At 40.6% G+C, this 13,396-nt stretch overlaps 1 protein-coding gene across 2 annotated transcripts in view; it reads left to right on the forward strand.

The window, feature by feature from the left end:
* The first annotated feature begins 2,003 nt into the window (after positions 1-2,003).
* Positions 2,004-13,396, forward strand: part of Polq (DNA polymerase theta) — a 77,561-nt gene continuing 66,168 nt past the window's right edge. Inside the window, exons 1-6 of one of the 2 annotated variants that reach the window (XM_057764444.1) lie at positions 2,004-2,163; positions 3,285-3,464; positions 5,238-5,368; positions 6,807-6,963; positions 9,371-9,479; positions 12,120-12,339. In XM_057764444.1, the coding sequence (XP_057620427.1) occupies positions 2,004-2,163; positions 3,285-3,464; positions 5,238-5,368; positions 6,807-6,963; positions 9,371-9,479; positions 12,120-12,339 (957 nt within the window). The remainder of the gene's footprint in view (positions 2,164-3,284; positions 3,465-5,237; positions 5,369-6,806; positions 6,964-9,370; positions 9,480-12,119; positions 12,340-13,396) is intronic. The other variant, XM_057764445.1, reaches the window with a different exon arrangement.

The following is a 13,396-nucleotide window of genomic DNA, read 5'->3' on the forward strand; positions in this document are numbered from 1 at the left end:
TTCACATAATAAAATAGGTTAGTATTGGATAGCCTAACCATAGAGATTTCTCTGGCTTATTCTTTCTTTGTTACAGTGTTGAATTATTATCGAGGTGTATTAGAATTTTTAAATGTGATTTTCTTTGCACATATTTATGTGGCAGCACTGGGCTCAGCACTTTGTATACACACTCATCCAAATAGACTCTTACTTCCCCCATCATAGGATGTGAAAATAAGCACAGAGGGGCTGTGCAAGTTACCCAAGAAGGCACAGTTGTTATGTTTCTAAATCTAGACTGTGGGGGTCGACAGCTGGACCGCAGGAAGCCTGCACGGTTCCAGCTGTGAATGTAAGTCAGGAGTCCTTTGATCGTCTTCTGTTAATGTCTCCCCAGTAGCAGTCACACAGTCACAACTTAGTCTGCAGCCTTCTCTAGACTCGCTGTGTTTCAGAGCAGAAACCATTTCAACACTCTACCTCCCCCCTCACCCCCCGCCAGTCTGGTATCTAGTTAAAGCCCAATCATTTCTGAGTAGATACACGCAAGAATAGAGTGTTTCTTTCACGGAGTAATGCCTCCCTCTGGTGGGATTTTAGAATATTGTCCTTTAGCGGCTTCTTAAATTCACACACACCCCCCACCCCCCGTTTTCTTTTCCCCAAGTTAATGGCCATAGTTTCTCCCGGGTAGGCTTCACACCCACTAGTTGGCTTGGTGAGAGGAACTGTGGAACTAGGCAATTAACAGGTGTCAAATTATGTCCTGAAGTTGGTCAGAGCGCATCTGTTAATGAGTTCCTTGTTCTCAATGACCCCTCACGCCCTTTCAGTGCCTGTTGTTTTTTTTTTTTTTTTTTTTTTTTTTTCCAGCACCACAGAGATCTGTCCAGAAGCTCCAGTATGATCATAGGATCCTTAGCCTATAATGCTTGAAATAACACCTGAGTGCAGAGCTAGTCCCTTCTCTATCAACCGTCGACATGACAAGTACAGCTCTCACCTCAAAGGGAATAAGAGATTCTGAAGCTAAATATGAGTGACCATGGCCCCAGGAACATAGATTTATATATCTATATACGTTTCTATATATGTTTCTGTGGTAGCGGCTTCACGGAGTTTTTATTTTTAAGATATATTTACAGAACAAAGTGCTATAAACTAAGACATGTTAAGATGCATCGGTGGAAACATCAGGTAGGATGGATAAAGCAAATCAAGAGAAATCTCTTGCTGTTGGGTTCAGATGCTGAGCTTAGCTTTTCAGTCGGTGGAAGTACATTCCAAAAAGAATGTACTTAATAGTCACAGGTATGTGAGAGTTGTGTGACCAAACAAGTAGCTATTTAAAGTGCTGAGACTGCCTAAAGTAATTCGGCACCGAACCTGCCTGGAATGTTTAGCCCCATAACCCTCTGCGCACCCCCCGATCCCCATCTTCGTCAGTTACTTTCGTTCACGTCTTCTACAAGAGGAAAGCAGCACACATTACGGTCTACCAGAAATATTAAATTTTCCTGTTTTACACACTTCTCCACAGTTCTGTTTTACAATTTGGAATAGTTTTCGGGAAAATAAAAAAAAAAAAAAACCCGAAACAAACAAAAACAATAGTAAAGAACAGACAGATACGTTTCTAATCTATCCACGCAGCTCATTAGTTCATTTCATAGCCAGCACAGCCTCTCTATTCAAACCAGAAGTGGATAAAAACAGAAGGAATGTTTTTAGGACAGTCTAAGAATGCAGATCCAGGTGCTCTACCACCTTTCCCCTCGCTAGCGCCGGTGGAGGCCGGAAGCCAGACTTCAGCGCGGGCTGGTCCTCCCCTCGCGACTCTATGGTAGTCGGGTTACTCTAGCCACGAGAACTCTGTGGTTCCGGGGCGGGCTGGGAGGTCTGAATTTGAAGGCCGAGGCGGGAAGATGGTGGCTGCAGCTGTCACCAGGCTGGCGTTCTCCCGCGTGGGAGGCCTCTGGGACTGTGTCGTGCCCTGAACAACCGAGAGGAGGCTGTTTGCAATGAGTCTTCCGCGCCGGAGTGTGAAACGGCGGCGTTCAGCGTCCGGTTCCGACTCATTCTCGGGAGACGGTGATAGCTATGTCAGCCCTCAGCTGCCGTCTGGACCGGTGCTGAGTCCACCTCCGGGGCTAGGACGCGGCCTAAGGGCCGCAGGGGCAGGTACTCGTTCAGCGGGGCTGGGACGGCCGGAGGGCTGCTGGTGCATGCACTTTTAGCACTGGGGCTGGGACGGTCCGAGGGCAGCCGGGGCTTGCACTCCAACACCGGGGCTGGGACGGTTGGAGGACAGCAGGGCCATGCCCTTCAGTACCGGGGCTGGGACGGCCCGAGGGCAGCGGGGACATATACACCAACACCGGGGATGGGACGGTTGGAGGACAGCAGGGGCATGCCCTTCAGCACCGGGGCTGGGACGGTCCGAGGGTGGCAGGGGCATGCTCTTCAGTACCGGGGCTGGGACGGTCCGAGAGCAGCAGGGACATATATATCAACGGGCCTGAGATGGGCCCCCAGGGCAGCAGGGGCATGCACTTCAGCACCGGGGGCTGGGACTCCAACACCCCGGGCCTCCCTCCTAGCTGCTAGCATGCCCAGCTGTTTTAGGCCATCACTGGCTGTATAGATATAGGTGTTGTTTTTTGGGGGGGAGGGTCTTTACAACTTCACTTCCCAGTTAGCCAGATCCTGTCATTATGTCGAGAATTTGCTTCGAATAATGGCCTGTACAACTTCGGATCTTCCACCCGATTGCCAGGTGTAGTGTAGGAAGTCAGAGCAAAGCTGGAAGGGATCTGTGTTGTTTCCTCAGAATGTCAGCCTAATGCTTGTTTAATTTTTTTGAAGCAAGGGCTTACTCTAGGTCAGGCTGGCCTGGAGTCTCGAACTCTTGATTCTACTTCTGCTTCCCAAATGCTGGGATTACAGGCCTGCATCAATGCATCCCATAATTCTTTGTCTTTGGTTAGTACTAAAATGTAAACCGAAACTTTTCTAACGGTTTGTAATGCTCTTTCATCCCTCATGGCGTGTCTTCTTCCGGCCTCCCCATCTGTCCAAACTCTTTATTCATTGTGTATAGCACACATTTTTGTTTGTGGATCTTAAGAGTTTACAAAATTGTATCAAGCAACTAATGTACTGGCATCTTTGTGTACAAGATCAGCTTCTTGTAATTGTTTTGAAGATGTGCTAAAGTTATATTTAAGCACGAAGGAGTTCCAACAGTAGAGTATTAAAGTTGTTTGTTGGAGATAATTAAATTGTTTTTGTTTTCTTGAAAGGGACATGCAAGCAAAGAGTTCCCGAGGACCAGCTAGACCAACTGCTACTGGCAAACTGGGGACTCCCTAAAGCAGTTCTGGAGAAATACCATAGTTTTGGTGTACGGAAGATGTTCGAATGGCAGGCAGAGTGTCTTTTGCTTGGACAAGTTCTGGAAGGAAAGAATCTAGTTTATTCAGGTATTCAAATTTATGCAAACTCATTTTCCTAAAGTTGTCAGTGTGAGCGATTCTTTATTGGGGCGGTCACAGCTTTTAAATAGGTGGACGAGCAAATGCTCCAAGGAAAGTGGTGAACATGCAGCGCCATCATTCACATACTGATGGCATGGAAGATCCGTTATGTGGTAGAGGAGGGGAGACCAGGACACTGGTAATTTATGCAGTTACAGTTCTCTTGCTTAGTGAACATATGTCTCAGTGCATTTATAACGGGGTGCCAGCCTGCTCTTCCTCATTTGATCTCAGTTGCTTTTCAGGGTGTAGACTTTATATATTCATAATTGAGTTGTTTGTGCAGAATCATATGGGCAAAGCAATATGTAGTATACTTTATAAGATTTGTATGTTTTAGCCGGGCGGTGGTGGCGCATGCCTTTAATCCCAGCACTCGGGAGGCAGAGGCAGGCGGATCTCTGGGAGTTCAAGGCCAGCCTGATCTACAAGAGCTAGTTCCGGGATAGGCACCAAAGCTAAGGAGAAACCCTGTCTCGAAAAACCAAAAAAAAAAAAAACAAAACAAACAAAAAACAAAAAACACTCTAGTATTGTATTAGGACACGTCTACCTAAGATGTATGTTGGATCTGTGGGCTTTTCTGATCTTGGATCCATTGCCTGGTGTATCTCACTGTCTTCCTTCTAGATTTGGCAATATCCTTGTTACTCATTTATCTTTTTCTCTTGTTGTGCCCTGCTTCTGCAGCCCAAGTGCTCACTATAAATACAACCTTTTTACTGTTTTTTTTTTTGTTGTTGTTCTTTTTTTTTTTCTTTCTCCGAGACAGGGTTTCTCTGTGGCTTTGGAGCCTGTCCTGGAACTAGCTCTTGTAGACCAGGCTGGTCTCGAACTCACAGAGATCCACCTGCCTCTGCCTCCCTAGTGCTGGGATTAAAGGCGTGCGCCACCACCGGCCGGCCATTTTCACTGTTTTTAAGAACATGTTAGTCATTTTGCATTGCTTTCAGGATAGATGGCAAGATTGTAACAGTCTTCTTTGTGTAGCATTTAAACATTTAAAAGACTTTAAATTATGTGTATATGTGTCCATGTGTGGGCACGGACTGAAAGTGCAGTACCCACAGAGACCAGAGAGGATGTCAGGCAGTTGTGAGCTGTCTGATGTGGCTGCTGGAATTCAACTCTGGTTGGGTGCTGCGAATTGAACTCCGTAAACTGCTATGCCATCTCTCCAGCCCCAGTTACAACCATTGGTGATTTGTTTTTGTTTTATCTCTTTATTTTCTCTCCCTTGAAGGATTTTGTACTCTAGACTCGTGAAATCTCTGTCATCAGAAGGTTCCAGGCTTTCCTCCAGTCTCTGCACATGTTGTTTATGATGCTTGGCATCCTTTCCTCTCCCCATAAGTTTCGTTCCTTTCTAGAAGCTTCCCTACAAGTCCTTCCAGTTTCTGTCTCTCGTATTATCTTACAGGTGCATAGCAGGATTTTTACCTATTCAGTCAATTCTCAAAGAAACTTATAGAATTAATGCGGTACTCAGTAATAGCCATCATTAATTTCTAGTACAAAGATTTAAAACCCTCTCTGTTTACTCTGAGACTGTTTAGAAACCTAGTGTAGAGGGAAGGGCATTTTGGGGGTTAAGGTTTCAGACTGAGTCTTTAATGATGTATTAATCCTAGAGTCTGTAATACCGAGTATGGCTTACAACATTTATTAATGCAGTGTACTAAATGTTTGTCATAATTATGTGGAATAATCACATTTTAGCTCCTACAAGTGCCGGGAAGACTCTTGTGGCAGAGTTACTTATTTTGAAGCGGGTTTTGGAAATGCGGAAGAAAGCTTTGTTTATTCTGCCCTTTGTGTCTGTGGCTAAAGAGAAGAAATGCTACCTCCAGGTAATGGCTGCTGCTGTTTGAAGTAGTGAACAGTTCATCATTGGCTTTGTTCATTTGAAGGAGGTGTAAAATCTAATGGAAAATGAAGTTTATTTTATCACATGTGTACCTTAAAAGCTGACCGTTAAAAGTCTTAAAAGTTTAGCAGAACAGATGGACCTGGTGGCACAGGTGTGGGATTGGATCTGCTTGAGAGTCTTAGGTGGGAAGATTACCTGCGCAACTTAGTGAAACCCTGTATCAAAAAGTAAAAAGAGGCCTGGGAACAGTATAGCTCAGTATTACTAACAGAACAAACCCCAAAGAGAAAAATTTAAACATTATTGCATAAAGTATAAAGGGACATCAAATTAAAAGGGTAGCTTGGGGACTACTGTACAAAATGATAAGCTTTTTATAGGAAGTAAAGAATAGCACATAACTGCAAAGAAACAGTCAGCCTAGCCACCCCAGCTGAGGACCACTGAGAAAACGCAGGGACTGGAGGGAAGATTCTATTCTTAAAGGGGGTGCTCCAAGCTGGCGGTCAGACCTCTGATTGTTGAGTGGGTCATAGTCTCTGCTCCATAGGTTTTAAGGCATTTTTACAAACACAATGTCCATTAGATAGAAAAACCTGACAGTTGTGGTTTCTTCAGTGAAGTAGTGTGCTGCCAGAATAGAAATCTCTGTAAAGACGGTCAGGAGTCAGGATTTCAGTCCTATGTTGCCAGGCACACAACCTGCAGGGCCTTGTGGTTTTTATTTGTAAACTGAGGCTGCTCACTCTTAGTATTATAACTCAATAAGCTCAGACTTATTGAGAAAATTGAACATCTGTAAAGTTCTGTGGTTTTACAAATCTTTTTAACGGTTATTTCAGAGGCCAAATGGCCAACAAAGCTGGTCCTACTCAGTAACCTCCTCTCAACTTAGACCCAAAGTAACACAATGATGAAAGGATTCCTTCTATTGAGAAGGTATGTTAGTTAAAAGTTAAACCAAAAAAGTTAATATCAATCCCACTGAATTTAACTTTTGAAAACTTTTCTTCCGTCATATGAAAAACTAATCTTTAGTAGGATAAGAATATTTTCCTTGTAAAGTATACATTTGTTCTTTAGAATATATTAGTTTTAAAATTGGAAAACACTGAAGTTCTACATGTTTAATTCAATAACAAAAAGTAGTTAATTATAATTTCTATAATAGCTGCTAGAACTTAGACTATTAAAACATTTATTTCACTCTTTTTAACAGAAATATCTGTGCTGACCTTTGTTAACTCTAAACATATTTTAGTATATGATTCAATTTTTAGTATGTGATTATTAAAACCATTGGGTTTTGACCAGAAACAACCATTTTTAAATACTTTGTCTATTTTCTGGGGTAGAACCCACCTGTAACTCATTAAAATCTAAGTTTTCATCTGATTATTTCTTTTTGCTTAATTTAGAGTCTGTTTCAGGAAGTAGGGATAAAAGTAGATGGCTACATGGGCAGCACCTCACCTTCTAGGCGCTTCTCCTCCTTGGATATCGCTGTTTGCACTATCGAGAGGGCCAATGGGCTTATCAATCGCCTCATTGAGGAAAATAAGATGGATCTGTTAGGTAAGAAAGTTATACAATTAAACAAGTGTTTCCTGTTGCTGTTTCCGATGGAATAAAGTGAAACTGTGATTCCTGTATGACCTGTATGTTTATTTCCTGTCATCTATTTTTGGGGGAAGAATTGCAGAAGTAACGTCGGGAACTTCATGTTTTATGTCTTTCTGTTATTGATTTTACTATCTTGCATTAGAATTTATTTTCACATTTACTTATTTATTTTTATGAATTTGAGTGTCTTTGTGGCATGACACATAGCAGGTCAGAGGACAGCTTGTGGGTGTTGATTCTTTCGGATGTGGGTCTGGATATTGAACTCAGGTTATCGGCTTGGCAGTAAGCTTTACCCATTGAGCCATCTCACTGGCTCCTATCTTGCATTTTTGAACTTTATAAAAGACAGGATATCCTTAAGCTTCTGTTATTCCTCGTTGCTACTTTCTTGTTTCAGCTTTGCCTGGAGAGAAGGAAGCATGCTGGGGTTGTCCCTACCATCTTTAAAACTAGTGACTTTATGTGTTTATTATCATATTTTGGTACTATGGGATCTAGATTAGGACTGGATCAGACGCTACCGTTCAGTAAGGAAATGATAGTTACATAAACTGGTTTTGTGCTTGATACCCTGAAGATTTTTTTGTCTTAATAATACCTTTCTCCTACCCTGAAGGAAAGGTCACTACACAGAGGTAGCAGCAGGAAAATGACTGTAGAAGCATTAGAAGCAATTGAGTCTGTTTGCTCACTGAGAACCCAGTGAGCTACAGCACAGTTGTGGTAGGAGAGAAATGGGGCAGAGATCAGTGATTAGAAAGACCTGGTAAGACTGCCTTCTGATGCTCCCAGTCACTTTATATCAAAATTTTCTTATAACTTGTGACCTCAGTGGTTTTAACTATCTTGAGGATTTTGCTTTGCACACTAAGCAGAATAAGTTCTCTTAAAAGAATGAAAGTGTGTTGATAGAGCATATCATATAATATGAATTGGAGTAGCTTACAGACAAGGACATTTCTTCTTATGTCATTAGGAAATTGAAAGGTTTTTATGAAACAATGATTTTATAAAGCATCAAGACTTCCAGGATAAATAACAGGTCAGGTGCTTCTTCATGTGATTGTGAATGAGAGAGTCAAAGTAACAAGGGAGGCTATAATCTTAGGCCAGAAAGAAGGGAAATGAAGTGACAAGAACAGTAGAGAACACTCTGAGCCCCAACCCTGGCTCACTGGTATACAATACAGGTATTTTAAGAAAGAAGTTTATAGCTATAAATGCCGACATTAAAAACGTCTCTGACTCTTGCCTGCTTGTGGGACTCTATTTTTCCTACTGGGTTGCCTCAGCCAATCTTGATGTGATGGTCTGGTCTTACTGTAGCTTGTTATGCCATGTTTGATTGATGTCCCTGGGAGGCCTGCTTTTGCTGAGTTGGGGTTGGATCTGGGGGAAAGGGAAGATGGGGGAGAGAGGCTAGGTGGGAGGGGAAATTGCAGTTGGCATATAATCTATGAGAGAATAATAATAAAAAAATAAACACAATCCTTAAAAATAAAAAAGAAGAAGAAAGAAATCAGAGTGATTTGAAGTAACCTAACAAGGCACCTTAAGGTTTCAGAAGATCAAGGAAAAGTTAAACTCAAAATAAGCAGATAGGAAACCATGGGCTATTAAGCAAAAAGTTTCAGTGGCGGGTATGTCATACTTCTTTATAAGTTATGATTCGGAGCCCCTAGAGGCACCCAAACAATGTAGGCTCTTGGAATTTTCACATATCTGGGAATAGGGAATCTCAATTGAGGAAATGCTCCTCTCACACTGGTATGACGGTCAGCCTGTAAGGGCATTTATTGACTGATAATTGATATGAAAGAGCCCAGCTCAGTGTGAGCAGTGCTATCCCTAAGCAGGTAGTCCTTGGATGTATAAAAAAGCCAACTGAGCATGCCTGGAAGCAGCACTCCTCTGTGGTCTCTGCTCCAGTTCCTGCTTTTTGGTTCTTGCCTTGAGTTCCTGCCTGGCCTCCTCCAATGACGGGCTGTGATCAGGAAGTGTAAGCCAAATAGACCCTTTCCTCTCTAACTGACTTTTGGGCATGACATTTATCATAGCAATAGAAAGAAGACTAAGATACTGGGTTTGGTGTTTTGTTAGCCCCGAGTAAGCTAGTCATTGACTTTCTGTAGTTAGAATATATGGCATATATAGAATAGATTGCTTAAGATCCTGAAACATCTCGGAAGAGAATTGGCTGTTCCACAGAAGCTGGCCTTTCCTTCATGCTGGGACTTAGCATGACCTTCAGGATCTTATTGTGACTGTTATTTGCCCATTAGATGTGGGCTTCTGAGTCTGAAAATGCTTAGAACTGTGCAGTTTTGTAAAAGGTCAATCTGGAAAATCCTTCTAGGAATGGTGGTTGTGGATGAGTTACACATGCTGGGGGACTCTCACCGAGGATATCTTCTGGAACTTTTACTGACCAAGATTTGCTTTGTTGCTCGGAAATCAGTATCATGGTAAGTACCTGAAATGACTGCATTTCTAGTATTTGAAAAAAATGTTGAGAAAGAATCTATAAAAGTGAAAAAGTAAGATTTATAGGAGTGTAGTACCTTTTTTATTTACACAAACTCATGGAATAGTAGTTTGCTTTTGTTCTAAAACTGGTTCTCAACTTGTGGGTTGTGACCCCATTGGGGGCTGAATTACCCTTTCACAGGGGTTGATTAAGACCACCAGAAAACACAGATATCTACTTTAGATTCATAACAGTAGCAAAATTACAGTTATAAAAGTAACAACAAAAGTAATTTTATGGTTGGAGGTCATCACAACATGAGGAGCTGTATTAAAGGGCCACAGTGTTAGGAAGATTGAGAACCACTGCTCTGAAAAAAGTACTTAACTGATGTTAGACTACTTTCAAGCATTTAAATGTTTCTGACCACTCATTTTGACCAAAATGACAACTCCGTAATAGAATTAGAACTAGAAAAACAATGAGCTTTATGTTCTTTCTCAAAGTTTGTGTCCATTACCTGCACTCAGTCCTTCCTAATCTAATAGATGGCCTTTCTGGTTTGCTTTTCTACATATTATTCTGCGTCTATGTTTACATTTGTTATCACATATACATACATATTTTGGCTAGATTATATATGTGAAAGAGAATATAAGTTTTTTTTTTCTGAGATTGTGTGCTAAAATTATCCATTCAAAGACTACAGTTTTTTTTTACAAATTTTATAATTTCCTTTTTTTTTTTAGAGCTGAATAGTATTCGTGTGTACATCAAGTTCTCATTATGCATTCATCTGTTGATCCCATTCTTTATATTGTGAATAAAGCATCAATACACTTGGGGGTTCGGGTCTCTATGGTAGGGTTATGGAGTTCTCTGGGTGTATGCCAGGGGTGAAATAGAGGGATCATAAGGAGTTTGATTTTTAACTATTTGAGAAATTTTTGAACTGATTTCCACAATGGCCGCACCTCCACTAATAGTGAATCCTCTCCAACATTGGTTGGGTCTCTTGTATTTGCTGTCAGATTTGTTGATGGTAGCTATTCTGAGCGGGGCGAGGTACTTTCTCAGAGTAGTTTTAATTTGTATTTCTTTGATGGTTAGGGAAATTGAATGCTTAAAAGATAGTTATTGACCATTTATGTTTTTTAAAAAACTATCATTCATTTGCCTAGTGTTGGTGTTGATTGGTAGTTTTACTTCCTTAGTGTCCAGTTTCTGCAGTTCTTTGTAAACTCCGGATGTCAGCCCCTTGTCTGCAGTGTAGCTGGTGAAGGGTTTCCCCCACTCTGGGTTGTGTGCTCTGTTTCTTTGCTGCATAGGAACTTCAGTGTCATGTGGCCCCACCTGTGATTCTTGGGATCAGTTTCTGTGCTGCTGTTGATGTGTTCTTCAGAAAGCCCATACACAAACCTTTAGTCCCAGGACTTGGCAGAGACAGGGTCTCTGAGTTGAGGCCTTCCTGGTCTACATTTTAAAGACAAAACAAAAACCTGAATCTCTGAAATCTACAGAAGAAAACATAGAGGATATCTTTCAAGACATTTGGAAAGGCAAAAATCTTTTTTTTGTTTGTTTGTTCTGTTTGAGACAGGGTCTCACTATGTAGCCTTGGCTGGCCTGGAACTTGATGTAGACCAAGTTGTCCTTGAACTTACAGAGATTCATCTGCCTTTGCCTCCTGAGTGCTGGGATTAAAATTTGTTTTAGGTTTCAAATTAAGGTTGTTGATCCATTTTGAATTGATATTTGTAAAATTTTTGTATGTTGATTTCTTGCTATGGGAAATTAAGATTTTTTTCTTTTATATTTTCTACTCTCCCATACCCAGTTTCCTTCCATCCTCTTCAGTTTTGTTTTTTTTTAAATCCACTCACCCCACCATCTTCCCATTCTTCCAGATAGGATTCTAATTTTGCTTAGATCATTTTTCAGTGTTACAATGATATGGCCTTGTTAACTCAGCTATTGTATATTATGATTGTTTTTACTTTTTGAAAGCCCCCCCTTTTTTTCTTACACTATTACATATCTTTATTGTTTGATGGCTTAGTTTTCTGTATACTGTGCCACATACTTATCTCTACTATATATAAGGGAAACATAACTAGAAAATGCCTATAAGTTTGGAAATTAAATAAATATACTGCAGACTAAATTTTGTATCAAACATGTAAAAAATGTTACAACTGACTAAGAAACACAACCCAGTGTCTTAGTGAGAGGCTTAAGTAGGCATTTGCAAGAGAGGTTCCAAATGGTCTGCCCATATGAAATGGCACAGAGCATTATGAATCATCTGAGAAATTGCTTCTTAACTATTGCTATAGTGTCTCCATAGTGTTTATTATTAAAATTATTGACAGTACAGTTGTCAGACGGTGACAAGATTGTGGGACCGCAAAACACACAGATTGTGGAAGTGCTACTTTGGTACAGTCTTCCTGGAAAACGCTTTGTGTTATTCATTAAATTTGAATATCTGGTTAGTAATCTGTGAGGTAGTAATTTTATCCAAAGAAATGTCTGCATTTGTGCACCAAGGCCATGACAAGAATATCATTAGCAGTAGTATGAGTTATTTTCTGCATATTTCCTAATGTAATTTTTTTTTTTTTTTTGGTCTTTCCAGCCAGGCAGACGCAGGCAGTGCTCTGTCTAATGCTGTGCAGATTGTCGGCATGAGTGCTACTCTTCCTAATCTGCAGCTCGTAGCTTCCTGGTTGAATGCCGAACTCTACTGTACTGACTTTCGCCCAGTTCCACTTTTGGAATCAATAAAAATAGGAGATTCCATATATGACTCGTCAATGAAGCTTGTGAGAGAATTTCAGCCCCTACTCCAAGTGAAGGTGAGTCACTGCTCTTACATCTCCACTGCCAGTGCCTTCGAGTTTTCTACAAGTTGTTAACAATTTTTAATTGTATAAGTAGAGGTTGCATAGTAATTGAATGTATATTATGTATTTGTTGGAATTGATATTAAGCTACTCAATTTTACCTTAAATCACTTGATGAGAATAGTTAGAAGGAGAATGTAGTATGCTTTTAATTTAAATGACCACCATTTCATGCTATATAATAGAAATCGTTTTTTTTGTTTTTGTTTTTTTTTTCTAGTCAGTGAGATTTTGCTATGGTTTAATTTACTTTAAACACTCAGGTGGAACACTGACATTTGTTGAATGTAGATCTGCATAGTAAGTGTACTGAATGAGAAGATTATTGTTTCAAGAGCCAGATAGACCTTTCTCTGACACTGAAGAGAGTTAAACAAAATGGCTGAGGTACTATTATTTCAGTCATGAAAAATCTCTGACCCTTCTATCTTTATAAGGTAGGGTATAATACTTTGTTTTGGTAAGAATAGAATATGATTGTGTGTGTGTGTGTGTGTGTGTGTGTGTAGCACTTGTAAAGTCCTTGATATGTAAGTTACTCCCTGATAGCTCTGCACACTTTGATGTTCTCCCAGCATGGAGGGGCTTCCATAGGACATCCACACAAACTCTTTGCTGCGCTTGAAATATATACTTGCCACTGAGATAGTGCGTCTCCTCCTTCACGTCTGAGCTTACTCGTTTTCTCAGAGAAACTTCCTTTAGGTCTTTTCAAATCTATGAGTCTAAAACATTGCAAATATTTCTTCTCCAGCACATCATGTGGTGGTTGAGTTCCTTCCCATGTTTCTCAGTGAGACTGTAAACAAACCCCTTGCCAATTAGGGCTATGTGTAGTCACCACTGTATCTCTAATACCCGAGTTTAGGACTTAATAAACATGAGCTGAATACATAGAAAATTTTTTCTTTTTACCCATCATTAATGAAGTTTGTTTTTATTGTAAATGATTTTTATTCTGCCTTTGAGTTAAAAAAATCTTTTTAATGGATCAAAATGTAGAATTTTG

Source organism: Chionomys nivalis, chromosome 3, assembly GCF_950005125.1.
Source record: "Chionomys nivalis chromosome 3, mChiNiv1.1, whole genome shotgun sequence".
Lineage (NCBI taxonomy): Eukaryota > Metazoa > Chordata > Mammalia > Rodentia > Cricetidae > Chionomys > Chionomys nivalis.